Genomic DNA, 27,890 nt, shown 5'->3' with positions numbered 1-27,890 from the left:
GGTGTGGAAAACGTGCATGAAGATTTTTAAAACTGAGATTTTGCACTGGAAGAATTGCAAGTATTATCCTGTTCAAACAAAAACAGAAGAAAAAAAAATCCATGAAAATTTTAGCATTTCATTGTAATAAACTGTGGATACCTGTAAGATTAGACCAGATAGTTATTCAAAATTAACTGTTTAGAAACTAAAAAATACAAAAAAGAAACTGCCACCTCCTATAACCTGTCTGTTGAACTTACTGAACCTTAGAGTGAGGAAGTCTCTTGAGTTTTTTATATTATTCTACAGTATGTGAATTCAAGGGGCCTCATATTTAAAAAAAACACAACAAAAGATTAGTCCACCTTCACCCATCTCCGCCAGCGTCTGTGGCCTCAGTCTTTTTTCAAAATTTAAGGAAGTAAACCACATACTCTACGCTTCATGTAATGAGGGAGAAAAGCTGTCAAAAGTAGTCTTCCTGGTTAACACTGGGAGAGATCTCAGAATGCTTTGTAAGTAGTAATAGAACCAGGAGGCCACTTTTAACAGCTTTTCTTCCTCATTTCCGCATTGTTTAGTAAATATATCCTCAGGGGTGCTGTTTTGATTGAACAGATCCCCCGATTTAAAACAAGAGCTAAGCAGCTGAGGTAGGAAGAGGTGAGCAGTATCATGGCTTGGATGTTGACTAGTGGGGTCCCGTTTAAGGGTCAGGAAATGGAGGCAGAGTGCATAAAGGGGGCGCTTGGATGTTAGAATGTACAGCTGATGGCAGAGAAAAACCATCATCTTTAGTTAGCAGCACAAAAGAAGCAACAGAACAGCTGCTTACAGTAGCAGTTCACACTTCCTTATGCATTAGTCCTAACATCAAGCGTTTCTGCGGGAAAGATAAACATGTCCTGTCCGTCACAGCAGCTCTATCATGACGGCTGTCACATCTATAAAACTTAAGATTTCTCTGGTTTTAAAAACAGTTGGAAATACCTGATAAAATGAGTAATATATAACTTAGGATTAGCTTAATGTCAGTGCGAAAATTCTGCAATTAATACCAATATCTTTTGGTCTGAACATATTCTGATCCTCACAAGCTGTGATTTTCATTCCTAAATTTATGGGAGAAAAAACATTGCTAGAAATCTCTTTACAGACTGTTACCAGGCATCTGATTTTCTGTTGTTTCAGCTTGAGGTGTCGTCAAGCTGAAACTTAGAATGAAACTCGGCCTTCCCATTGACTGCCAAAGCATCCTTACCTGCAGACGAGAGGGGACAGGGTTTAAGACCAGAACAGCGTTTCCCTGTCACAAAGGTTTGTTCAGAGGACAGATAGGAGACGTGTTAATGCACATGCTGGACTGAGCCGAGGTTCACAGCGTTGGAAACTGAGCTTAGAAAATAATACTGCAAACTGCTGAGTCACAGACACACACTCGGCACTTTAATTAAGGCCTGAAGCCACCTCCACATACAGAGCATTCTTTTAATCAGGTTCGGACTCCGAGCTCCCCGTCTGTCCTCCTTCACAAAAAAACGATTGGTGTTACACAAGGACACAGAAGACAGGATCACACAGAACCAGATTATACCTCTGTATATTTCCCTTTTCCTCTACTGCCGTATTAAATTCTCTGCACACTCACACTTAGCATCTGATATGAGATTGTTTTCAATATTAGAGAGTACTCGACAGGATCCAGTGGTCAGGTGAATACTTTGGTTCTGAACAATGACAAGTTTCCCTCTTGCAGTTTATTTCTAAGAGCTTTTCAAGCAAAGACTTTTACCTTCAATCAGAAAATTTAAAAGCCTGTAAAGGTTAAACTCTACTTCAGTTTTTCACAAAGAGGAAAGAAATTAGACATGCCCCTTTGCATTTTAGGCAATACAAAAAAACTACTTCAAACTCCACAGATTGATCCAGTAACCTTTTGCTCATATTCTCCTGCTGCACTCATGTGAACCTTACAAAACACTATTTAATCTGCCTGACAAAAATCAATTCAGTGCAGTAACTGTTGAAATGTACAAGGGCATCTTTAGTGCAGATCCACATGAGTTACCGAAGTGTCTTGAAGTGATCACTTATTCATTTATTTTTTTATTGAGATTGGGTCTTGTGCTGGGTTGTTAAAATAAATGTCAGATTTTACAGTGTATTTTACAAATGTCATGAGTGTGTGTTGTGCATCAGAACTAGTGCTTATCAAAAAAAGAAAAAAAAAACAGAAACAAAAACAGAAAAAAAACAGGGGCTTGATCAAGACCTAAAAGGCTGATTAACTGTTAACTAACTTGGTTAAATTTTAATGGTTTCAAGTCAGCTTCAGCTCAGGTCACATCAAGAAAGGTACCAATGGAGATTTTTGTTTTTTCACCATGAAACAGGAAGTGTTTCCAGAGTTTTAAAACATTCATAGAGCCATGAATTTTAGAGTTTAACAAGTGTTAAAACAGACTCTGAAAAAAACCTAGTGACCTCAAGACTTCATTTTTTTGATCTGATTTGATCTTAAGCTGACTTGAACAACAAACAATGAAAACAAACACATAGTTTTAATATGTGTATTACATTTGAGGAAAAAAATTTAAAACTGTTTACCTTCCCATAAACATAATAAATCCCTGCATTACTGGTATCCCTGGTATTACATTTGTGAAAAATGTAATACGTATGTGGGGTTATCACTTTAAAAACTGCTGATTGGATCACATTTGGGGTTTATTACATTTGCGGGCAGTTACTACATTTGCAGGTGTAACAATATTTTTTCACAGTAATAATGCTTCTAGATTGTAAATACATATTATATAAACATAATGTGCATTTAAATATGAATTCATGATTTATATGCTGAAGTGCATAATGCAATATAATAAATGCAGCTCTTACAGTGTTTTTACACAGAAGTTTTTTTTTAGCTACTTGATTTGTCTTATTAATTGAAATAATTAATGTTAAGGCTCCTGGGAGATTTTTGTTTTTGCTGGAAAAATGAATCAGACATTATCACTATGACATTATCTGATCTGCAAAAGTAAATGAGACCTTCAGAGAAGTAAAATAGGCTATACCTACATTGTAGTTTTCAATACTTAGACAAGGCAATAACAGCATTCTGTCAAAATAGTGCATTTAAATCATTTTTCTAAGGCAAAAATTCTTTATATGATTTATTTTTGAGTGTGAAAGGAAAGCAGTATCCAGTATGCTTTGATCTTATGGGGGCGCCACAAAGGTCACTAGCCTAAAGTTCCTCACAGGAGCTTTAATCGCTGAAAGGTGTCCCAGTTTTTTAAAGTTTCTTGTTAAAATTCTTAAGGCATTTTTGCAAATCCTGGGAATTCCAGGCATCAGAAGTTTAACAGGATTGCTCTCTGCCTTTTTTAATACTTTGGCTTTGTGGAAGGGTGAATGAAACATGCTAGAGTCCAAATGGCTTTACTATGACCTCACTGTGGCAATGGTGGGCTCAGTAGTTCAAGCAGGCCAAGTTCACTCTACCAACGAATCAAACTGCTGTGTTAAAAGGGGCTACATCAAGTAATGACATATAAATGAACACTAATAATGTCAGCATGCCACCAAAAATAACAAAAAGGCTGTTTTAAAGACACTTTACCTCTGTAACCGGGATTATATGGGGAGGAGTCGTAGTGCTTTAATTAGGTTGAGGTGTTCATTAGAGGTTAGCTTGTTGAGCGGGACAGACAATAAGCCTTCTTCCTCCTCCCTCCTCCTCTTCCTCCTCCCTCAGTCAAGCTTTATAAGCAAGGGAGTCCAGGTCGGGAGCCACTGGATTCCCGGTAGGAGTCAGAGAGACCAAGTCTTTTTTGCAAGAGACCCAGTGTGCAAAGAGGATGCTGCAGACACGGCTGATGATGCGGTCAATGTCACTCATCCATAAAAGGAAGTTTACTTCAACGTAACTTGAAACTCAATTACAGTTTCGACATTTTTAAGGAATTTAAATACACATACAGACTAATATACAAACAGCTTTTTTTGTCGTCTGAGATTCACCTCTGCCCCGGACAGTGCGTCTCCTCGGCGCCGGTATGAGAGTCCTGCTGCCGGCGTGGCTTTGGCTGCTGCTCGGCCTCCTGCCTCTGGAGATCCAGTCACGAGCTTTGACTCTGCACAGCCTCACTCACAGACACAGGTAATATACCGCCTCACTTCACATTTACACACAACAGTCAATGCTTTAATGACTGCAAACAGAAAACTGCTCTAACATTTCTTTTGTGAAAATGTTACAGATATGTGAGGCTAGTTTAAGAGTTCTTCAATGAGTCTTTGTAGCCTACCAAGCGCGCGAGCTCAATAGCACGAAAATAACGGAAATGGCTAAAGTCATCAAATTTATAGCAACTACATTAACCAGCATTTTCAAAATAACAGTCTATTTTTTAAAAACCCTTCAGTGGCTTAAAGTAAATCTGGTCACCAAGTAGTGTGCAACTTTAACTTTTTTTCTGTTATTATTATTATTATTATTATTATTATTATTATTATTGTCTCCTTTAAAGGCCTATTGCTCCTCTGCTGAAACACATATGGCCTAAAATTAGAAGCAATTCAATTTATTCTATTTTTTTTTCCATGAAGAAAACATTAAAGATAATTCATTGTGATGATTTGCTAATTCCATCTCATCTGCTTTCTGTTACTTTTATAATTTCAAAAATTAAAGATTTGAGAATAAAAACTTAAAACAAAATCAGATATTAAGAGATGTCCCCTTGGGCTTTATGAAGATTAATCATATTCTTGTCAAAATTGGCAATCAATGAAAGAAATCATGAACATTGTCATAAAACATATGTCTGTGTGTGGGTGTGTGTGTGTGTTAAAGGGCAGCATTTTGGGATTTATATCAGCCTGCGACATTATTAATGTGAGAAAAGGGTCCAGCAGCAGAATGAGGTCATTTCTCTCAGCAGCAGGTGGCGAGACAGAGATGAGGTTGATTTAGGACAGGGATGCATGTCATGCACAGGAGGGGCAGAGCACCCCATGGCCAAACTCTAAGTAAGGTAGACTTCAAAAACTTAAACCTCTAAGACAGAGTGTAGACTGAGGTAGTTGTTAAATTGGTGCATCTATGTGTGTTTTGTATGACCTGCAGCATCAGCATTAATTCTTAGCAGTCTTTGTGGTCAGACAAGACATCTTGTATAACAGAGAAATTGTAGATTCCTACGAAAGCATTTCTTAATTTTTTCTGATTTCTTTACCTTATTACTTTAAAGGACCATTTATTGGCATAATTAAAAAAATAAAGATAACAGGTACAGTTTGGTATTTATATAAAGGGAGTAGAGTAGCATCACAAGCTTTTAACTCTCTGGAACAATGAAAAACAATTAACATCATGTTGCCTAGTGCCTTCATAAAGGAGCTCAATTAAGGATACAAAAGTATCTGGCTGAAGAGAAAGGAGAGAGGATCTCAGGTCTGATAAATGTGACATAATTCTGCCACTGGCAGTTTTCCAGAGAGAAAGGAAGGAGAAGAAAAATTAAAGGATCCTGTTGTAATTTAGAAAAGACAGACTGATAAAAAGGTGAAGACATAATGCAGCAACCCTGTAACAGTTCCTTAAGTGAAACAGCAGGGATCTGACTGGGACAAAAAGTTTTCTTGCTCTAAGTACTTTTGAAGAGTTACATCAGAGTGTGAGGACCCCCATGCTGCGGTCTAACTTGGGAGGAATGTTGGAGAAGCTACACTCTGTTTCAGACAGGCTCACACAACATGCACTATAAGGAACACAGGAGAGAAAATGTTTGATAGAGGTTGTGATGAAAAGTACTGATAGAAAAGTACAGATTGAAATGGAAGTTTGTTCATCTCTGCTTATACTGCTGTTATGCAGAGCTAAGACAACTGTCCATCATGAAAACTACATGTTTGCTTGCAGCTTGACTCATTTGCTGGCAGCACAGGCTTTCATTCAGTTTACTTCACTAACTTTTCAACTGTTCCATCAGGATAGGTGCAAAGTTTTCTTAAGTTTATTGTCTCCTGTACATGTAGCCTTGTGACTTCACACTTTTCCTCAGCTGACACTACGGGGCTGAAATTTTTGCTTTTGAATTTAGTTTTATGACAACTATTGCATATTTGTGGGTAAACCTGCAACAGTTTCTCCATGTTCTGAGAAGATAAACATCAAGAACGTTTTTTGCTTTTCTGACTTGTGATCACAGTGCCTTTAAGGGTCAAAATTTTATTTGTAAGATTCTTTTAATAGAGACAAAATATTTGCAAACCTGGTGATATTTCCATCAACCCCAGCTTAACTTTGTGTAAAGAGGCATGCACATGTGCTAAATTTTGATGTCAAGAATGGTAAACGTTACACTAGTGGACCATCAGCATTTTAGCATTGTCCTTTTGAGCATGTACATATGTTAGCATTAGCAACAAGAAGTTAAGCTGTGCCAGTGGTATATTCGCAAGTCTTCTTGCACGGTCACTCAGCTTGTGAGGACGGTCTGATCTAGACAGATTTACACATGTGCCATTTTCCTTCCATTTTTTGATGATGGATTTAACTGAACTCTGAGGGATGTTCAAGTGCCTTAGAATTTTTTGTATCCATCCCCTGACTTTTAAATTTCAATAGCCTTTTCTCTGAGTTGCTTGGAGTGTTCTTTTGTCTTCATAGTGTAACGGTAGCCAGGAATACTGATTGACCAGTGATAAGACCTTCCAGACACGTCTTTATACTACAATCACTTGAGATGCATTGAATGCTTCAGGTGATCCCCATTTCACTATTGTAAGACTACTAGCACCAATTTGCTGAAACTCTGTTGAATTAGCTCAGTCACTTTAAAGGGGGTGAATATTTATGAAATCAGTTATTTTGCCTTACATATTTTTGTTAAATTTACATTACTTTGTAGAAATCTGTTTTCACTTTCACATCAAATACGTTTTTTTGTAACTTTTCAAAAAAGCTCAATTATATCGATTTATAAAATCAATAAAAGGGTAAAACATCGAAGTGGGTGAATACTTCTTGTACAGTAAGTGCTTATACTCTGCGTATACCCTGCATTATACCACTGGTTGTGCCTAAGTAAGCACTAAAGAGCTACTAGCATGATGGTTTCCACCTGGTCCAGACATACACTCTCATTCAGTCGCATGTTGGTGCTGAAAACTCTGCCTGTTACACTGGAGAGCCGTTAAGTGGTGTACACATTTTTGTACATGGAGGTACCTCAGCACCAAGTGCCTTTTCCTTCAGAGACAACAGTTTCTGTCTTCACCACAGGTGGCTTTTATGATGTATGTATATGCATGCATGTGTGAGTCGGTTATTGTGTTTAGGAAAAGCTATGAAGTCGTGAGCATACTGAAGCAGGCTGTTGGAGATATGTAGGTTTGCTTTGTTATGCATGTTGCCAGGCAGTCACATGCCTCTTGCCAGGTGACAACAAATGACCCACCAACTCACATAATGTGTGTGTGTGTGTATTTGTGTTTTTGTACCTGTTTAGCTTTTGTCCAGAACTGCAAAATTCAATTAAAAAAGTTCAAAGCAGTCAGCAGAGTTGGGCAGTCATACAAACTTCCTGGTGAAACTTACAACAATGATTTAGTCAAGGAGTGGGTGCGGAAATAAATAAGTGTATGCATGTGTGTGTGTTGGCAGTCAGGGCCCAAGGTGTCCAGCCAGGAGAGTGATCAGAATACCAGTCAGGATTAGTTTCAGGATAAAGATCATATGCTATTCTGGCCCACTTTCACAATAAACAAACACAAACAGTAGATCTCTCTTTTGCATCTCACCTCACTCAATTGTACAAACATGCAGACTTATTTTCACTTGACAGCTATAATTCTGGTGGTTAGTGAAGTGAGCACAGGGGCCATGCATCTTCAGTTACTTAAGCAAAAACATCGGTAAACATGGCCAATTGTTATACCTGTGATAATTGGTAAAGTGCCTTTTTCATGGATCACACAAGCAAATGGATGAATTGATACTAAAAGTATTTCCATCCCAAAAAACATTAAACACCTCTAAAATTCCCAAAGTTAAACTAAGATCACATACCAAAAAGGTACAGAGGCACAGTTTTGATATCAGTCAAAAATATTCAAGGATGCAAAATGTAATGCAAAACAAAACAACTAGAGATGATATCCTCTTGAATTAATCATGATGCCTACTTAATTCCTTCCTGTTGCAGTAATTTCTTAGGACATGAAAACTGAAATTAATGTGATCAGGGTGCTTATTAGTGGGATATAATTAATGAATGAGTAACCAGTTCAAAAGGATCAAGTCGTCAAAGCTAATCAAAGTTTTGCTGAAAACTCTGCAGGTTTGTTTTAGGGACAAGAAGAGTGCCGTTTCCTGTGGTACTTCAGTTACTGACGGCTTTATAATTTTTGTCTAGTCCAAACAGGACTGCTGTCTCAAGTGGCAGAACTCTTAAACAACTGAAAAAGAAAGGCTGTATGAATAGGAAAAACAGTGTTGCTAAGATTTGAGAAAAAAACTAAGTTTATCAGCAGGGATGCAATAAAGAATGCACTTACCAAACACTTAACAGGAGTGTTGCTGGAGGAGCTTCTTACTTCCATTTCCAATGTGCCTTGTGGTCGTTGCTGTGGTCTCCCTCCCCTGCTGCTCTGCTCCAATACTGTTGTTGATTAACTAGAAATATAACTCTTTTTGCTGTGTTGGTAATAAAGCAGATGGAAGTGATGGTTATCGTCTCACTTGGTCCAAAATTTCAATTATTGACTGGGAGAAAGAGCTCAACACTCTTTAACTTTGTTCAGCCAGCCCACGTAAAGATGAGCAAAGCAGTATTTAGTTGTCTGAAGTGTTTACAGTAACACCTTTAATGTTTATTTTGCACTACTGGTTTAAAATTTCAATTATTGACTCAGAGAAAGAGCACATCATTCTCTAAAGGCATGAGGGGGAAGTTCACGTAAAGATGAGTTTGCAGTACCTCACTTTACCTAAAGATGTTTACATCCTTGGTATAAAGTCAGTCACTTTCTGGTGCATGTTGGCCTCCATTGGAGTCGGAGAGGACTTTCTTCTGTTGCTTGGCTAGGCTTAGTCTTGGAAGGTAAGTAAAAGATCTGCTACTTCTTTGCATCAGAGGGAGACCAATGACAGCTTGGATAGGGTACTGCCCCCTACAACCCCAAATGAGTTAAGCAGTGTAAAAAAAAGGATGGATGGCAGGTCCATTTGGAAGGGACCAGCTGGCCTGAGAGATTTCATATCTCACCAAACCAAGGAATGCCTGGGATGGATGGGTCAATAATCTCTCTCCTATTGTTCTTTCTGACCTTCTTTCATGTACTCTCTCTGTTCAAATCCTTGTTTAAAAAGAGCCACAAATCGAGAACAGGGGACGTTTCTGTGGTATAAGCTTGACTTCCTGTGAGGCATTTCATTTTCTTGCAGTGATTAAATTCCAGTCAGACATCTAAGCAGGCAATCCATGTGACTGCTCAGCATCTCTTGTCAACGGCTGTGTTTCACAGTTTTTGCATTACATCTAATTATGTTTTTGTTTCTCTTTTTGTCATTCCAGATTGACTTCACCCCGATCTTCTAAACACCCAAAGTTGTCTTTAGCTGCCACCTCACCCACTGTGTCTGACCTCTTTGTAGCCACTGACAACCACTTCGACCATGGAGACAAGCATATCACCTGGAGGGCCATGCAGCACAAAGAGCCCCAGTCGAAGTTTTCCAAACTGTTGCTTGATGAAAGCAGCGCTTCACTACAGGAAATGCCTGTCACTCGGCGCAGGTCACGGGGTCGCCGTCATGCCAACATTGGCGGCACAAGAGGCCACAGTCATCTGATGAGGGTGGGGTGTGTCCTGGGCACCTGTCAGGTTCAGAACCTCAGCCATCGTCTCTACCAGCTGATTGGACAGAGCGGGAGAGAAGAATCCTCCCCCATTAATCCTCGAAGTCCACACAGTTATGGCTAAGACCACACAGCAAGCTGGTGAAATGCTTTTACTGAAAAACAGTGAAAATTTGCTTCATCAAAGCCACTCGGAGACAAAAATGGGCCTTTAATGTGTCCTAGAACAGATGGATGTTAGGCATACTAAGTGTGGGATTTCACATCAGACTTTAGGGCCTTGTCTTAAACCAGACCACTGCCAGACCAGCTCCTTAACAAAAAGATAACAGTGACTAAACAAAACTACAAAAAGCTTTATGATGCTGTTGACGCTCATTCAAAGACATGAAAGCCAGAAACACATCTCTTATCAGTGCCTCACTGATCTCCCTGCAGTATTCAGGACCACTTCCTGGATCCATTGTTGTGGTCAAGATTTTCAGGCCTTTCACTAGTGGTTTAACTTTCAAATATTTGGAGGCTGAGATAATCTGATTTTCACAAAGTGGCCAAACATTTGCATAATTTCTTGCCCAATTAATCAGTCAGGTAGTAATACTATTTTTTCTTGATCTAAGTAACTTTTATAATAAGTAATATACTATTATAACCAATGCTTGGTCCAAAAAGAGGCAATTTGACTTGGTTAGGGTTCTTGAAGATTTTCCATCTCTCCTCCAAAAGACTTCTTCGCTCTAATTGGGCCAGAGTGGGCATCAGTTTTAGAAGTGAAGAAGCCTATTGGAGGGGCAACAAAAGGTCATCAAGAACCTAAACCAAGCCCAGTTACCTCTTTTGGGTCAAGCTTTGGATAGCCATGACCCCAATGGCATATTATTATGACCTACAGATAAACTAGTCCAGTGTATGATGTGCAGGTCAGCACAAACAAAAGTTACCTTAAAGTCTTAACCTGCTGTAGGTGTTTAAATGAAAAATAACCATTCAGATAAATGTGAAACTGTGAGCCAGAGAAGCTCTGTCAGATTGGCCTTCCTGTCTAATGTCTGCTATCGTCATCATTGGTGATCCTGCTGATCTGAACTAACCTGAGCTCAAAGCTAATCCACTATGTCCCTCAAAAGTATGTTCATCTCCCTCAGTGAGCAAGTAGCTTTACTTCTGTGGGAACAGAAACTAAGAATAACTTCCAATCAAACCCAGTTAACCCTTCACCCAAAACCCCACAGTGCGCACTTAGCCAAAATAACCACTAACCCTAATCCACAAACTGTCTGAGTGCTTCTTAACAGATAGATCGTCTCCTAACATGTGAACCGTAGCGAAGCAAACTACGCAGTCAAATGCTTTTAACCTGCAAACTGTTAATCCTTGATGTACTGTATCAGCATTGTCCTTACATAGTTTTTTTTAGTCTTAACTGGTTTTCTTATCTCAAGGCCTTATAGTGTTGATGCCTTTACCAATCCAAATTAAAAATCAGAGTGGATGTTGACTAATTAACATTTCTCTTTAGCTTTATATCGTCTGCTTTTCTCTGTGCATCAGATTATTTTAACTGCTGTTTGTGTGACAGGTTAAATATAATTAGGAACACATGAAAGCACTTTACTTTTATTGACCAACAGTTTAACTTGAATTAAATGTTTTATTCGACTTAATATGAATAATATCATGATGCTGTAAATAAGCCAAATCTTTGTGCCCATGTGAACACGCTCCACACGCAAGTGTCACTTGTAAAACCTTTTGTTGCTTTAACTTTGTTTTTGTTTTTTCAATAATGCTGTTGTTTAATAAAAAGAAGTCAAACCATAGTTTGTAACTTATGTGTCTGTGTTGTGAGTTTGTCTTGTTTAATGTTAAAGTCCTCATAGTTTAGATTAAGAACATTTATACAGCTGCTAGTAAGATTTGGCCTACTGCCTGTAAATGCCTTCAAGGAATAAATCATGTAAAATGGGGCAAAACACCTCCAGTATGCTTTTCAAAATGAAAGGACAATCATTTTTCTATGGTGAGACAGTTACAAGACAGTCTGGCTGCAGACGGTATGTCTGTGACAGCTACTATCACAGTTGATCTAAGACGCAGTCTCTTTCAGAATGGAAGTGCCATAAATTGCCATTACAATGTATTTCCAGTTTTAGATGTGTTTTGATGCAACTTTATTCATAAACAAAGTCTGGAAGTTATTTTCATGAAATAACCACATTTCAAACATTCCAGACTAAATAATGTTTCACAAAGAAAATATCAAAGCTCTAAACCAGGATTAAATTATATTTAAACACATTTTAGAAGTAGTTTTATAAGCAGTGGCTCACTTGAGCTTTGTTAGCTTTAGCTACAGCTAACATAGTCACATAGTTAACCAGTACTACGTAGCCAGTTAAGTTAGCTTTAGCAAAGTGAGCTTTAGCAAATGTAGTTGGTAGCTACATTTTATTGTTAACTATGTTGCTATGTAGTTATCAATAAAATGTAGCCAGTGAAGTTAGGTTAGCTTCAGCAATGTGAGCTTTAGCAAACGTAGCTAAAACTAACGTAGTTATGGAGATAACATAGCTGCTTAGCTTGTGTAGCTGCTTTATGAGCTTAGCTTTAGCTATGTTAGCCAAGTAGCTTCGTTTGCTACATAGCTTTTGCAGCTAACGGAGCTACGTAAGCTACTCTTAGAATGTTTTTCATGGAGGGCAAGCTTTATTTCTGTAAGCAGCCTGTTTACTCGGCTTTATCAAACATTTTGTAATTAGGTTTTGCAGGTCAGGTTTTTAACTTTTGGTATCCATATCGTTACCTTACCCTAACCCTTAACGGAAGTTCACTCCTATTTTACTTGAAAAGTTTTAGCGTGTATTTTCTTTCTGACAGAGACAGTGTCTCAGGTGAACAGTCTGTGAGAGTAGCAGTCAGAAATGTACAGTCTGCAGCCAGACTCCTCTCTACTACCTGGATTTTCACACAATGCTTGCTGTCACAGCTAAACTTTCCTGCCAGAATAAATCCATCCATCCTTCCATTTTCTATACCGCTTATACCGTTCTGGCCATTTATACAAGCTATGTTAATTATTGAAGAATGTTAGATGATGAGCTTCTTGTATGATTTCATTCTCTACCTTTCTCTGACATTTCTATTGTTATCACCTGTACGTTAGTAGTTATAATTTAGCTAAGCACACAGATCTTCACCATCTCCTATATATCATCACTCAATTATCAATCTATCAATCAGTCTTTAATAGTATGTTTTTTTTCTTTTTTAGTCCACAAGAACATCTTCTTTATCAAAACCTGCCACCATCATTACCCATTATGCAATTAGCACAAATAGTTCTGGGTCAGATTTGGGTGTGTTCTTACGTCAAAAGCTTTGGTTGGCACTGATCTTTTAAGAAGGCCAATCAGATTTCATGACTGGACCAAATCTCCACCAAACATTCAACAAAAGTTAAACAACAAGAGCATCTGGGAGCTTTTCTAACTAACAGTCTGCTGTGAGGGTAAATACAAAAGCAGTGTTTAACAGCTTGATAGACTTAATGGTTCACATTGTGGATTTTAGTTTGTTGGCAGGTTACATAACCCTATAGCCAATCCAAAAAAAAAAAAAATCCTTTTACTTTCAGGTGTTTGTTGCAGCATTTGCATGTGCAAGTAGGCATTGATTTCTTGTAGAAATAGCATAAACAAAATTTGCAGCCTACCCTCACACAACCTCTGTACTGTGGTTAGCACAACCGCTGTTTTTCTCTATGACTTAACATTTTATATTCTTACAATCTAAAATAGTGACTTTATATTTCACTCTTAGTTTTTTTTTTTATCATTTATTTAATGTAAATATTTGTAGATTTTCAAAAAAAGGAGAAAATACCAATACTCTTCACTTTGCATTGAACAATGTAAATTTTTATACTCAACTAATACATGCAACTGCAAAGTGTCTTAAATAAACATCTTTTTCAGTTGTAATGTAATATTTCATGAATGATATAAGAGTTGCAAACTCCTCATTTCCTCTGTGGAGCTAAAGCTACAAGTACTGGGTCATCGACTAAAGCTTGTTTGAACACTTGGGTCAACTTTGATCAACAAACAGAGCAGATTTCCATCTAATCAGTGGCAGGCAATGTGTGGAAGTAAGTGAACATTTGATACTGATAAATCTCCAGGGTAATTGTTGTGTAACAGGGTCAATGCCCAGACATAAAGATCAATGATTATTTATTTAGGTGTTTCTGTGTGTGTTTGAGCATGTGACGGCTCTTACTCATTCATTTAGTGTTAATCATTTTAGCTCAATAACTATGACGATGGCTTTTCGTCGGACATATTTCTTTTACTCAAAAAACAACTTTTTTCAGTTTTTGCACAGACAAATAGTGTTTTTTTTGTTATTTAAGCATGTTGTCTAGATTGAAAGGACAGAAAAGCTGTGTATTGATATAATTTCAACTTCAGTCTAAGTATTAGAAAGGAAGAAGAATCAAATATTGTGCATCTCTACTAATCAGACACAGTAATATGGCTACTAGGCAGTTTGAATTACATTTGATAATCAGCATAAAACTGCTTAAGGGTGGTGTTTCTCACTTTCACCATCCTTTTCAACATCTGTAAACATCACAGGTCTGGACAGTGTCTACTGGCTCAGCAACCATTTTAGTCTGAAACCTCTGTCACCAGAACCTCTACTTCTGACAAGCTGATCTCCTACCTTCGCATGTTGCTGTTGAGGTGTCTGTTTGGTGTCACAGTTTAATGTGTGACCATGTTGACTAGTGACTTTTGGCCAAATGCTTCTTTGGTTGTTGACAACAGCAGCTAACAACAAAAATGACTATTCTAGCATTTCTTTGTGTGGGTTTCTATGATAGACATAACTGGTGAGTTAATTTTGGCGTTATAATTAAAAAGTAACTTAAAAGTACTTATGAGCAGGACCCTCTTGTTTGAACAAAGTGCAACTAAACACGCAATATCTGTTAAATTTGTGGTAAAAGAGGGAGAATAAGAAAACAAGGCTGTGACATATTAGCATAAGGACAGCCCTCTATTGGCCTAAGCTTGGGTTGGTATATAATGCTACAGTGTAAACACAAAGCAAACCAAGGGGAAAATCTGACAACAAAGGAAACAAGAAAAGCACTCGGACAGCACAGACCACTGCCATTAGTCCTATCTCCCAATAGTTCCGAATCTTTTAAAAAAATTCCTGGATCCAGATGGTGATCCAGATCACTCCCAAAATCTAATTACTTCTTCCTTATGCCATTTCTGACATTTCCTGAAAATGTCATCAAAATCCGTCCATAACTTTTTGAGTTATGTTGCTAACAAACAAACTAACAAACTAACAAACCCACCTGATCACATAACCTCCTTGGCAGAGGCAATTATGTGTGAACATACCATCAGTTTGAGCTAAAAGGCTACTGGACATGGTTTACAATCTTGAATATATTTATTGTTTGCAGCCTGTAACAACCTTCAGTCAAGTCCATTTGCCTACTTGATCAAACTTTGAAGTGAGAGTCTAATTCTTTGTGTGTATGTATGTATTTTTTTAATCTTCCATCTGTGCAAATGTTTTGTTTTGGTGTACTAAATGTGATAAAGTTATACGGACACAATAATAAATAAACCAAATAACTTTCTATCATATGACCCAAAGAACCACTGAGTCATTCTACATCAGTCAAAACTGGCAACTTGCTGATCAATGAAAAACCTCATGGACACACACGCATACACAAGGCCAAGGTTCAGCACAGGGCACCCCGTTAGTGGAGGTTTGGTTAAAGTGTGACAGGAGATTGGTGCACAGTTTTTGAAGGCGTACAGTGAAGGGCACATTACACTTTAAACAGGCGACATATAAACGAGTAGTAGAACAGAGCAGACAGCTTTAGAAGACCAACACAACACAGACTTCATCTGTCAGCCATGAGGGTCATCAACCTGGTAAGTGTGGATTCAAAACTCTGATATCATAGAGTTTCATCTAAATTATTGCACTTCTTTAAAGAATGTCTTATTTACCTTTAGATAAAGTAATTTTTTCTGTCTTCAAAATTAAATGCAGGGTCCAGACCCCTCTCTGGCATATCGGCCGAATCTAGAGAAGAATGAAACCAAAGCAAAAGAGGACTACAGAAACTATGAGGTATAAATTCAAAGCTCCTTAAGAGTGGAAAACACTTTAAAGTTGAAAAACATTATAACTATATCAAGATCATCATAATTAAACAGCAATGCCATATTTGTAAAAAGACAATACATATAAAAATTAAGTACATTTTATTAGTACAGTTGTTGGAGTGGTAGGATTACACACTTAAAATGATCTTGTTTCTGTGCACTAATATACTGTATTCCTTTTAATTAAGGTGTATGGAAACATTTCCTATTTCTAGTGGCTTACAAATTTTTGCACACCAGTAGTTTTTAAGGGTAAAAGAACTTGTGTCACATATTTTATTCTTGTGATAGCCTTGTGTTAAATAAAGAGTACACTGATGGTGTTAATTAGCATCAATTATGAGGTGTTAATTTGTAATGTGTTTATAATGCTTTTAATGTATTTTCATGTTGCATGTTTGTTTGTATTTCAGAGTGGAAGCCTGATTGATCGTGTGTTCAAAACGTACAAGCTGATGCATACAAACCAAACGGTGGACTTTGTAAATAAAAAGGCAAGTAAATCAACAAGGCATTATGAAAACAAAGCAGGTCTGTATCCAGGGAGGAAATCATTACCCCTAGTTTGAGACGGTAAATAAATGCAAAACAAACTAGTTTTAAATGCAAAATATAGAAATTCAAAACATGACAAAATGGGATTAATCACAAAATATAGAAATGTTTTGATTTATCATGATTAGAAATCATTTGGCATCCCTCATATATCAATATAGAGGAAAATATTGTGGGTTTATTGCTCTGAGTCAAATCTAAGAGCTGCTGTTTGATGTAGCATGTCCTGAACTGAACATAATGTTATCATTTAGGCCCATAAAGTGAAAAAAAGCCTGAACTAAATGTATGATTTAACTTTTCTCAAACAGGTTGTCTTGTTCTGTATTCATCATTCAACCATGCTGTCTTCTCTAGGCTGTTTTTGTAGTTTTTGGGGTTTTAAGGATGAATGATATTAAAGAAGATCTAGCCCTTTCAGTTTGCATTATAAAGTAAAATATCACACCTGGTGGTAAAAGTAGCTGCTTTGTGCATTTTCTAAATTCTTACAGAGAAATGCAAAAACGTACATTTCGAGGTGATTGAAAATTTGATCTATGTTTTCCTAAAAAGTCAACTGAAAGCTGTTACATTTTGTTCTGACTTGCCTTTCTGCAGCACTCTGAATGGACCGGATGCACCCACACTCAGATGGGGATGATGGATGCGATCATGTCTCTGGACCAGCTGGTAGACGAATCTGATCCTGATGTGGACTTCCCCAACTCCTTCCACGCCTTCCAGACTGCAGAAGGCATCCGCCAAGCACACCCTGACAAAGGTAAACAATAAGGGGGAGAGACAGAATCACATGCAGACTGTGTAGAAGCAAATGCACAAGTCTCATAATGACTCACTGTCTCTCTGAAGACTGGTTCCAGCTGGTGGGTCTGATCCACGATGTTGGGAAAGTCATGGCTCTTTGGGATGAACCACAGGTAAGTGTCACATGGGGAAAGATGGTATAACAACAATATCCTCACACTTCTCCTCAAACTGAAAATGCTTATGCTGTAAGAAATTATGACAGTTGTTGTATAGCTAAGTGTGTTTACATAGAAAACAAGCAGACATAAATCATTTTTAACAGCAGTCTATTGTGTGCGCTTCAGTGGGCTGTAGTTGGTGACACCTTCCCTGTGGGCTGCAAGTTTCAGAGCTCTATTGTGTTCAGAGACAGCACCTTCCAGGATAACCCTGATGAAAAAAATCCCAAATATAAGTGGGTATTTTGATGTTCAGTTATCAAATACTTGTCTACTTGTCTACTCACTTCTGTGATGCTATAGAAACATGCAAGATGTTAAAATTCAAGATGGCTGAGTCCACGGAGGGGACCTTCCCTATGTATGAATAAAATGCTTATTCTACATATAATAAAACACTTTCATATATTCAGATGATTAAACACTAATTAAAATAGGCCTACTTATGATATTATGATCAATTTTTACCAGCTTTGTTCTACTAAATACTACTGGGCTAAATATTACACACTGCACCTTTAATTTACTAATCAGGACTAACTCATCCTGTAATCCCAACCCATGGTTTTACAAATTTAACACTTTAACATTGTATTTTATTTACCTTTCCTTTAGCAATGTTCTAGGAGATTTCTCACATTTTTAATCTATGTCATTATCGAACAGTTTTAACAAAAGGCAAACTATCTATAGATTTTTAAATTCATAAGTAATTATTTCAAAGGACACTCTGCTTTCCTTGTCAATGTCAGCATTGTACTGTGGTGTGTAACATTAGTTTTTCTTTCTTCTCATCAGTACTGAAAATGGGATCTATAAAGCAAACTGTGGGCTTAACAACATCCTCATGTCCTGGGGCCATGATGGTAAGAGATGTTCAAGAACACAAAGTCTGCCATTACCAAGCCTACACTAATACATCTACTTAATAAAACAAGACTGGCATCAAGATTAATGGAAGGGAAAATGGTTGGATCCCAACGTTTTAGGAGATCAAAAGCAAATAACTATTTTTCTATAGCTTGTTCAATGACAATGTGGGCCTTTTATGCTACTCTATTATGTTCATTAGTGCCTGGAATCTTGCATTATTTTTTTCAGAGTATCTCTACCAAGTCCTGAAGTTTAACAAATGCTCTATCCCAGAGGAGGTGAGTTGATTATCAAAACAAAATAGTGGGCAAAGATATGCTTTTGGAAATAGAAGTCACGGATGACATATAAGTTTACATTTCTTATTTTTTTCTGATCCTTTGAATAAAGTATTTAAAAATATGAATTTCCTCACCTGTTGTATTTCTAACTGGTCCACTATGAGCTTCATTCCTGTCTTTCTTCAGGGCTTGTATATGATTCGCTTCCATTCATTCTACCCCTGGCACTCCCACGGAGACTACATGCATCTGTGTGATGACAAAGATCTAAGCATGATTCCCTGGGTTAAAGAGTTCAAGTGAGTATCTTCTTACCTCACATACAAATCCTCCCGCTGGCTTTTTTTTTCACCTCACGCTGCATTTTCTGTCCCTCTACAGCAAATTTGACCTGTACACAAAAACCACTGACCTGCCTGACGTCGACAAGCTGAAGGTGTACTACCAGGGTCTGATCGACAAGTACTGTCCTGGTATACTGAAGTGGTGAAAAAGACAACAAAGGATTCATTGATACAGAGAATGATTACATTGCTTTAATAATCTTATCTTATAACAGGGGGTCTCTAAGTTTGCCCCCCATATATGTAGCATTAGATTAAAATGGCAACCCCCACCAAATTCCCTTTAATTCTTTAGCTTCTTCACACATTTCAATATTTTTGTTCACATTCAATAAGCACTTGATTCCATGTCCTATTGTAAACAGCATTTCATACTTCATATGAATTATTTTTCAATGCCCAGCTGTTTCTGTGGTTGTTGCTCTTTTGCAGCTGGTTCATGTTCAGTTTAACAGGAAGCAGATATCTCTGTCACTTATGACAGCTGCGTGATTCTGATTGGCCAGAGTGGTGGGTTATTTTTAATTAGAATATTGGCATAGAAAAAGAAAACAGATTGTTATATGCAGTGATATAAACCATGTAAAAAGACATATCCATAAAGGCATTGTCACAAATAATGTAAGTTGATGTCTTTTTTTATGCTCCCGTCTCTTTCTCCCAAGTCTTTGCAGCTGTCCTAGCAACTCCCCCTGGGGGTCATCACCCCACTTTGAAAAACCCTGAAATACACAATTTAAGAGACTAAATAAATATACAGCACATGCAAAACATATCCACAAACTGATTATAACTTAATTTCAAATAAAAGTTATCCAGATGATCATCCATTCTAATGTATTTTAATGTAATAAATGTTTAAAAAGTACTGATGTGTGACATTTCATTTCAAATATGGAGGGAAAAAGATACTTTAGTGAAAAAAGGTGATTTTTTTAGATTTGTACATACAGCCAAGAGAAAAGACCACAGTGACAAAAACAAAACCCAACAAACACATCAACACCAGTATTAATATAAACCGAGAAGCAACAAAAATATACTCTCTTGATGAGTCAGAGAACCCAGCTAACACAGGAGATCTGATATGGTCTCTATTTGTTTTTTTTTCTGGCTTAATGTTTTAAGTGTTTGACCTGAGATTAAAAATCAACGAACACCTGGTAACATTTCTGTTGAACTTCTGCATAAAATGGTATTAAGTGTTGAAATAAATTATACACAATCGAAGCACAGCAGTAAAGTGAAGGCAAATAAAAATAAATGTTCTCCATATTGGCCGTAATAAAATTACACACAGAACACTCTCTTTGGTAATTTCTGACACAGTTTATGAAGGCAGTTGGTGAAAACAGTCTACTACAGGATTACCTGCATCCTTTTAAACTTTTTCATTCAGAGATATTTTTTTCTTATTCATCTCTCTCATCGTCCTCTTCTTCACCAGCAGAGTCTTTCTCCTCTCCATCCTCCTCAACCTCATCTTCACTGTCCTCTCTGTCTCCATTCTCCTCCTCTTCCTCCACCTCTGCCTGCTGTTCATCTGACTCCCCACAGCTGGGTGAAGATCCATCAGGGACCTTGTCTGTGTGAGCACTATCAGCTGACTCAGGAGGAAAAGAGGTCCTTTCTGGGTTCTTGTTCCTGTTTTGTAATCCTTGGAGTAGACAGAGAGTCGCACTGCAGCCAATCAGAGTCCAGATAAGTGTGTGAGCAGGAACACCTCTGACCTGGGAGCGAATCCACCTCACCGCCTTGGCAACTGCCGTGTTAGATAAACGAGGAGGGGACTTGTCCTTGACATAAATGAAGATAAATATCAATGACTGTCTGACTTTAAACACCCATGTGCTTTATTAAAAAAGGGGTTCAACTTCATCTTAGGATAAATTCACCTTCAGTCCAAACTGGTTAAGCATGCTCTCCAGGTAGGTGTTGCCCAGTTGCACTATGGGATAGAATTCTTCATCATAGACCCTCCTCCACCAACGCTGTGGGTAAGACCTACAAAAACAGGCAGCCACAAGGTTACATATTGGAAAAAAATAACAATTAGAACAATTAGTTTCAAACTTTTAATGCATCAAGACATAAACATTTTTTCATTAATAATTTGCAGAAAACTGTAGCAATATTAGCAGATTTCACATGAGTTTAAAATGTACTGATTGGCCTTTTCTGGTCCTTAAAACCAAGAATCTGCTGCAGAAAACCACCCAGAGAAAGAGGCAGACACAGAGAGCACTGACCCATCAGCCTTTGGTTCGGTAAACCAGTATCTGTAGCGGTGTGCTCGGAGGTAGGTAGGAGCCTGGTGGTGGAACGGATATTGAGAAACGTCGGTCTGGATCAACTCAATTACTGCAAAAGATGAAGAGAAAAGCCATCTTTAAACATGTTTTAAAGAAAAGTGAAAAAATTGCTCCAAGGGATTATCAAAGTCGGCCTTCCTCTTGAACTTTGAATCATTTAGGTGTCAGAACATTTCCTGATGTCTGGTGTGGGATCTAAATTTTAGGTGCTTATGGCTTTGGTCCAGTGTTATTAATGTTATCTTGTAAAGCAGAGCAGCAGTGACTGCACTGACTTCTGCAACATGTTAAATCTTAATATCACCACATGGGGGCAACAAAGTGAAGCTTTCAATCTGTATAAAAATAAAATATTTCTACTATGAGGCACTGGCTTGGCTCATTGCAACTTTTTTTCATTAGGGATCGTACCTGGTACTTTTTGGCATCACTTCTGGTGCTGATCCAAGTGAAGTGAAGTGAGCTGACACTAGTGCACTGAGAGTATCCAATTCAATTAAAAAAAAACTTTATTTGTCACCAGGTGGGCAACTTAAGGCACTTAGAGCAGCAACATTGAAAAAAGGAAAGAGCAGAAGTCTATCAAAAATCACAGTTAAAAATATATGAAGAATAAAGAAGTTTTAGAGGATATATACAGTATAAGTATTGCTATGTAAATGTAAATGTATAAACAGATGATTTTAAGTATAGGTCCCAGAGATGGCTATAATGGTAGTTACGTAAATTGAGCTGTACAATTGAAACTAAAAAAAAAAAGAAAGAAAGCCTAGAATGGTTGATACAGGGATCAAACCCTCTCATTGTTGGTTTAGTACTGCTGTATAACTTCCCAAACTCTCCTGTACTTTGCAATAGTATCTTGTCTCAAGCCAAAAACAATTGAGCCAGTACTTCATATAGAAATGGACCAAAAGAGACTTTAGGAAGAACAACTTTCAGCATTTTTTTCTTATCTGACACTAGTGAGAGCACAGCTGCTGTCATGTGATGTCCAGTCCTGGATTCACTCAACTAAGCCCAATATTTATGTCAAAGGAGCCTTATCATTAAATTAAAAATGATAAAACTTAAGCTGTGTTTAGCCCAGACACAACAAGGCCAAATGCGTTGGACACCCTGTTACATATGCTGTGATGCACAGGTGCATTACTTTTTTCATACGGTTATAATAACACACTCTTAATGATGATTGGGTAACTTCTCAGACTATCACAGAAAAAGAGGACTGTGCCTGAGTGCCTGAAAACCATTTCACAGTCACAGGGCAACATGCTGTTCAGCCCAGGAACAGGATAAAAATTATGAGCAGTTTTTCAATTTATTTATGCTTCTAATATTACCCAACAGTGTGAAGTTTGGCACACTACACTGTTTAACCCATAAGAAGCAGAAAAGTAGTATCTTTTCTTGCTGTTCTTCTACTGATAAACTGTTAGGCAGTTAAAAAGACGCCCAGTATCTATTTTTCTGCTGTGCCGCCTCTCCCTCTTTACATTCTTACCATCGCTTTTGCCCTGAAGAAGTCTGTATAGGAGGCTGGTGAACCATGGAGCCTGCATGTGACTCCCAAGGGCAGCAAACCACATTTGCCAGTCCAGCCTGGGCTGATGAGGAGTCACCACAGGAGGAGGTGCACTAAGGTTTCCTGGCTTGTACATAAACTCAATCTCCTACAAGAAAAGACACATACTGATGGGATCAACCTCCTATTAAACAGTACAACAGGACCCTTTAGTGGTGCCTGAGTAGTTGTATTTAACACTTAAAAGTTGTGCAAACAAAGACATCTTACACATCAAGTAAACATTGAACAAGATGTGCAGTGTGGTCTATAAACAGCCATTAACGGGCATTTCTAGATACTTTTCAAACTATGAAAGAGGTTTTTTCTTACAGTCCATGTGACTCCATCATTGCTTCCCTCAATGACGACCTCCGGCCGACCTCCCACTCCCGTCATCCTCCTAAACAGGCCGTATGAGTTGACCAGCTGATAGCGATCCACCAGCTCATAGGCCTGACGAACGCCTGGCCACAGCCTGGCATTTGAGTCATACTCTATGTATGTGAATGGCACCTGAACAAGATAGATACTTTATTAATCTGAGGGAGATTTAAAAACAATATGGCCAGAGGTATGAGAGAAAAGTTTTTGTGAAATTGTAGCAACAAAAACACATAATGTTGGACAAAGCAGGACAACATGGAAATCTAAACATCTAAAGGGTTGAATGATAATGGAAAAAAATGTCATTTTACTAGTTTTTCTTTAAATACAGATTAGTGGTGGAAACAAAAACATGGGCTTTTGTTTAAATTGTTTCAGGTCACATGACTAACATCACACATCCTTGCAATGTGACTGCAGCGCATCTGCACTTGCCACCACGATTTTAAAAATATATACCATCCAGCTCCACTCCAATTGTAGCAACCAGGTCTGATTAATGATCAGGTTCAAGAGAATGGTATATTGTTTCCAAAATAAATTCAACCCTCTGTATTTCTGAAAGTACCTACCAGACTAACAGTGAACATTGCAGCGGCTGCAGCAGCAAACAAAGTCCACTGGACAGTTCCCAAAAATCTCCTCAGGAAGCCAGAGATACATGCACACCTGGAAAAACATGTTTTTAGAGCTCCCACTGCACTAAAATACATTTTAAGAGGAAGTGCATTGATATGGATTCTGTAACAATCACAGTAAATAAAACAAAGGAAAAAAACACACAGAAAAATTCCTACCGGAACATGGACGTAATCATCTCCCAGGTGAGGGAGAGAACTCCGATCCAGACACAGGGGATGGTGACAGTCTTCAGAAACTGATTGAACTGGTGGTATGTGAATGCTGCGAGGAAAATAGTATTAACAAAAATGTTGCATTTGATAAATTCTATTGAAATATTTATACACTCACACACCTGTTCTGGAGGTAATGAAGTTTTTCGGTGTGCCCAGCTTCAAGTCAAAGCTTACAATTGATCCAAAGATAAGGAGAGACCAGACTGCTAGCTCTATTAGGTAACACAGCCACGACCACAGCCTGGAGTCTGACTGGACTGAGAGAGGAAGCACAGTGATGTTCGGGACATTAACTCTGGCAGAGTGAACAAATCCTGGACCAAGAATAGTAATACTGTAAATCCTGTATTTTTTTACTTCTTAAAACAATTTAGTCTGCATGTAGACACAACATTGATCATACCATTGCTGCTAGACTTATGTGTCTTGCGAAGCCAGAAGTGTACATGCTGGTCATCCAGAAGTGAGAGACAGAGGGTCAGAGTCAACAGGTTGAAGAAGTTGTAGTTTCCAGTTAGTATGATGAGAATCTGGAGCAGCACCTATAGTAAAGAACCAAACAAACAAATAATTTTTATATGTTTTGTAATAAATAACTGCAGAAAACATTTATTTCTAAGGGGTGATAGTCTTCTAAACAAAGCTTTACATGCACACAACCCAGATCCTAAGATAATGAAGTTATCAAACTGGTAAAACAGTACTGCAGATTTATCTACCTGTAAGTAGAAGGCACCCAGCCTGAGTCTACGCAGTGGGCTGAAGAAAAGCAAAGGTGCTGCAATCTCTATAATGAAGGTCCCCATCACACTTAATTTCTGCCACCAAACCGGTAACTGGTGGGCAAACCAGGCCGCCGGTGTGGGGATACACTGGGTTTCATAGTGATATGTCAGAGCTGTTCAAAACAGAGAAAAATGTATATGAGATCATAATAGTTCACTTAAAATAACAATTAAACAGTACATAATATAATAATGCCATAAGCTTGGAACAATATTCTGTCTTCGTCTTGTTTCTTTTGTTATTAGACAGGATAGTTAAAGAGAGACAAAAATATTGGTGTTTTGGGGGAGGGGTACGCTAAACAGCACAAAGATTTTTGAATCAAACTTGCAAAGCTCTGATGTCAGTGTGATTTTGTTGTAAAATCCTCACTATACAAAGCCATATGTACCTGTAAGACCCCACCATGTGGGACATCGTGACGTGAGCTTTACCACACCAGAGGCAAACATGAGCCTGAAGAGCAGCCAGCGGACCAGCCAGAAGGTCACACGGTCGTGCTCTCTGACCCCTCGGGACCCTCTGATTAATGTGAGCGGGGCGATGAGGATACAGAGGAAACCTGTCTCCAGAAGCAAGCTGTCCCTGCACAGTAAAAAGAAGAACAAGCGAGGGAACATTGAAAAAGACAGAAGAGTGGCAAACATGAGAGGGGCAGAGAGGAAGTAAAGCAAGGGCTGTCACTGTAGAAAAGCAATGTTTACAGTGTTGCTGCACAGCAGCAGAGACAAACATTACTGCAATGTTACAAACAAGAGACTGAGGATGACATAAGCTTGTCAGCAAACTGTAAAAGCTATCTTTGGATCTTTAACATGCTGCTAATAAGAGAACTGCATCATTAATTACAAATAATAACCCCACTCACCACTGGAAGTAGAGGAATACCTGCCCCACCTGAAACAGGAACAAAATCACTGAGTGAGAGAAGGAACAAACTTGAAAGAAAACAAGTCTCAGTCCGTACTCACCTGGTATAAGGACATGTATAAGGCCCAGAGGCAGAAAAACACCACGCTGTCTCTAAAACCTTCTACAAGAGAGGCGGCGAGACTCAGTGCAGCACCAATAAGACACAGCAGCTCCATGGCAGTGTGCGTGTCCAGGCCAAGCCGAGGTCCAAGCCACAATAGGGTGGGACGGGACAGCAGCTGTTCCCCCAGACTTTTACCGCTGTATCGCAGCTGCCACCGGGCAGGCAACAGTCCATCGTTACCATAGAGACCTACAAATGGATTAAATAAACACTGAGATGAAATATCAACAGCGAAGTTGTTGGGTAAACATTAATGTGAGGAATCTGCTGCAGATGTTTACAGCAACGCAAATAACTATTTTTTTTTCAATCAATAGAGAGTCATTGAGCATTTAATTAAAAAATCCTGAATAAAAATAATGAAATAGTAGAATTTTGATAAAGTAGGTTATAATTATGAGATGGTGAGTAAAAATTATAATGAAAGGTCAAAATTTCAATTTTTTATCTCATATTTGACTTTTGAATCTCATAATTTTTAATTTTTTTCTCATTATTCTGACCAACTATCTCATAATTTTTACTTTAAAATCCCACTATTTTGACTTTTTATCTTGTGATTTTGAGTAACCATCTTATAATTTCGACTTTTTATCCCATATTTATGGCTTTTTACCTCATAACTGACTGACTGATCACATAATGTCGACTTTCTATCATATAATTATTAGGGGTGGGAGAAAAAAATCGATACAGCATAGTATCGTGATATTTTGTCTGGTGATAAAATGTATCGTCTCGTCCACCAAATATCAATTTTTCCAGATTAATTGCTAATATGAACTATAGTTTATGATAATGTAAAAATAAATTGTTTAAGACAATTGTTTGTATTAAGAGGGAGTCTCTTGCACTTCAGCCACTCCAAAGGTGGCATTTAAATTAAGAACCATGGATATAGGAGTTTGCACATACGTTTTTCATATAAACTAAAAATATCAGTTTGATATCAATATTATTCATTATTACTACAGTTTACACGCCTTAAATGTTTCTAATACATTACAGAATTGTACTGAAATACAGCAAAAGTTCATGTAAACTTATTTAAGTAATGTGACTCAGTTCCTATTAACATGCAACATTCCCAGTTTATTTTGATCAACACAAAGGAGAAGCTGTCGTCCTCTGAATCCTTACCCAAGCGTATTTAACTTATTTGGGCTACTGTAGCACATTGCATTGTGCATCATGTGTGTTTATTTACTACAGGCTGTAGTCTCTTGGCCACTGTTAGCTTGTCAGATTAGCTCGCAGCAGGAGAAATTCCTTTGAACCACACAGAAACTTCCAGGCGGTGTTCGACAGCATGAGAAGCGCAGGAAGACAGAGCGCCAAGTCCACAGCTAGCAGGCCAACAAACAGCAACACTACAGAGAGAGAGGTGAGGCAGCTTCACACAGAGAGCAGAGTGGAGTCTCACCTGGTATCTGCACATAGAGCGAAACAAAGGCAGACAGGTAGATGACTGCCATGCACCAGAGGAACAGGCGCTGTGGCAGGATGATTTCCCCCATGTTGGAGTTGAGCTGCTGGGCGGGATAACCAGCTGAGCTACCGCCGCCGTTCCTGTGGAGGAACGGGAAGCGGAACGGGATTAAACGTAGCTGGGGGGAGACCAGAGACACGTAGCAATACGCGAATGATGGCCGCTAGATGTCGCTGCAGGCTTTAAGACAATGTGCTGCATTCAGGAAGGGTCGTAAAAATATGTTTTATATCCGCTTTCAGAGGTCTCCCGTGTTTCTGACCATTAGGCTCAACATTCTCACCATTGTTGATTATCATCCCTGTAGATTTTCTACATTTATTTAATTAAGAAATAGTACTTAAAATCCTTCCTGTTCAAAGCTAGGGTTTA

General features: G+C 38.2%; 3 protein-coding genes across 3 annotated transcripts; 2 read left to right on the top strand and 1 right to left on the bottom strand.

Annotated features, from left to right (window-relative positions):
* The first annotated feature begins 3,761 nt into the window (after positions 1-3,761).
* Positions 3,762-10,589, top strand: adm2b (adrenomedullin 2b). The gene is made up of 2 exons (XM_041796321.1): positions 3,762-4,150; positions 9,573-10,589. The coding sequence occupies exons 1-2, from the start codon at positions 4,047-4,049 to the stop codon at positions 9,979-9,981; spliced, it is 513 nt and encodes a 170-aa protein (XP_041652255.1). The 5' UTR covers positions 3,762-4,046; the 3' UTR covers positions 9,982-10,589.
* A 5,082-nt stretch (positions 10,590-15,671) lies between these two features.
* miox (myo-inositol oxygenase) lies at positions 15,672-19,707 on the top strand. The gene is made up of 10 exons (XM_041795972.1): positions 15,672-15,829; positions 15,951-16,031; positions 16,480-16,560; positions 17,222-17,384; positions 17,474-17,541; positions 17,716-17,825; positions 18,388-18,455; positions 18,691-18,740; positions 18,930-19,042; positions 19,125-19,707. Exons 1-10 carry the CDS (start codon positions 15,812-15,814, stop codon positions 19,231-19,233), a joined length of 861 nt encoding a protein of 286 aa, XP_041651906.1. The 5' UTR covers positions 15,672-15,811; the 3' UTR covers positions 19,234-19,707.
* Positions 19,708-19,913: 206 nt separating this feature from the next.
* Positions 19,914-27,652, bottom strand: lmf2a (lipase maturation factor 2a). Its single transcript, XM_041795971.1, has 14 exons — positions 27,453-27,652; positions 25,965-26,218; positions 25,862-25,890; positions 25,385-25,578; positions 24,927-25,105; positions 24,611-24,749; positions 24,327-24,464; positions 24,148-24,253; positions 23,923-24,019; positions 23,297-23,479; positions 22,904-23,072; positions 21,337-21,448; positions 20,983-21,091; positions 19,914-20,883 (listed from the first exon to the last, which is right to left on the bottom strand). Exons 1-14 carry the CDS (start codon positions 27,544-27,546, stop codon positions 20,500-20,502), a joined length of 2,187 nt encoding a protein of 728 aa, XP_041651905.1. The 5' UTR covers positions 27,547-27,652; the 3' UTR covers positions 19,914-20,499.
* Between the last annotated feature and the right edge of the window lie 238 nt (positions 27,653-27,890).

Source organism: Cheilinus undulatus, linkage group 9 (genome assembly GCF_018320785.1).
Source record: "Cheilinus undulatus linkage group 9, ASM1832078v1, whole genome shotgun sequence".
NCBI classification, from domain to species: domain Eukaryota; kingdom Metazoa; phylum Chordata; class Actinopteri; order Labriformes; family Labridae; genus Cheilinus; species Cheilinus undulatus.
The sequence above is the reverse complement of the archived record's forward strand: the minus strand, read 5'-3'. Positions and strand labels throughout refer to the sequence as shown.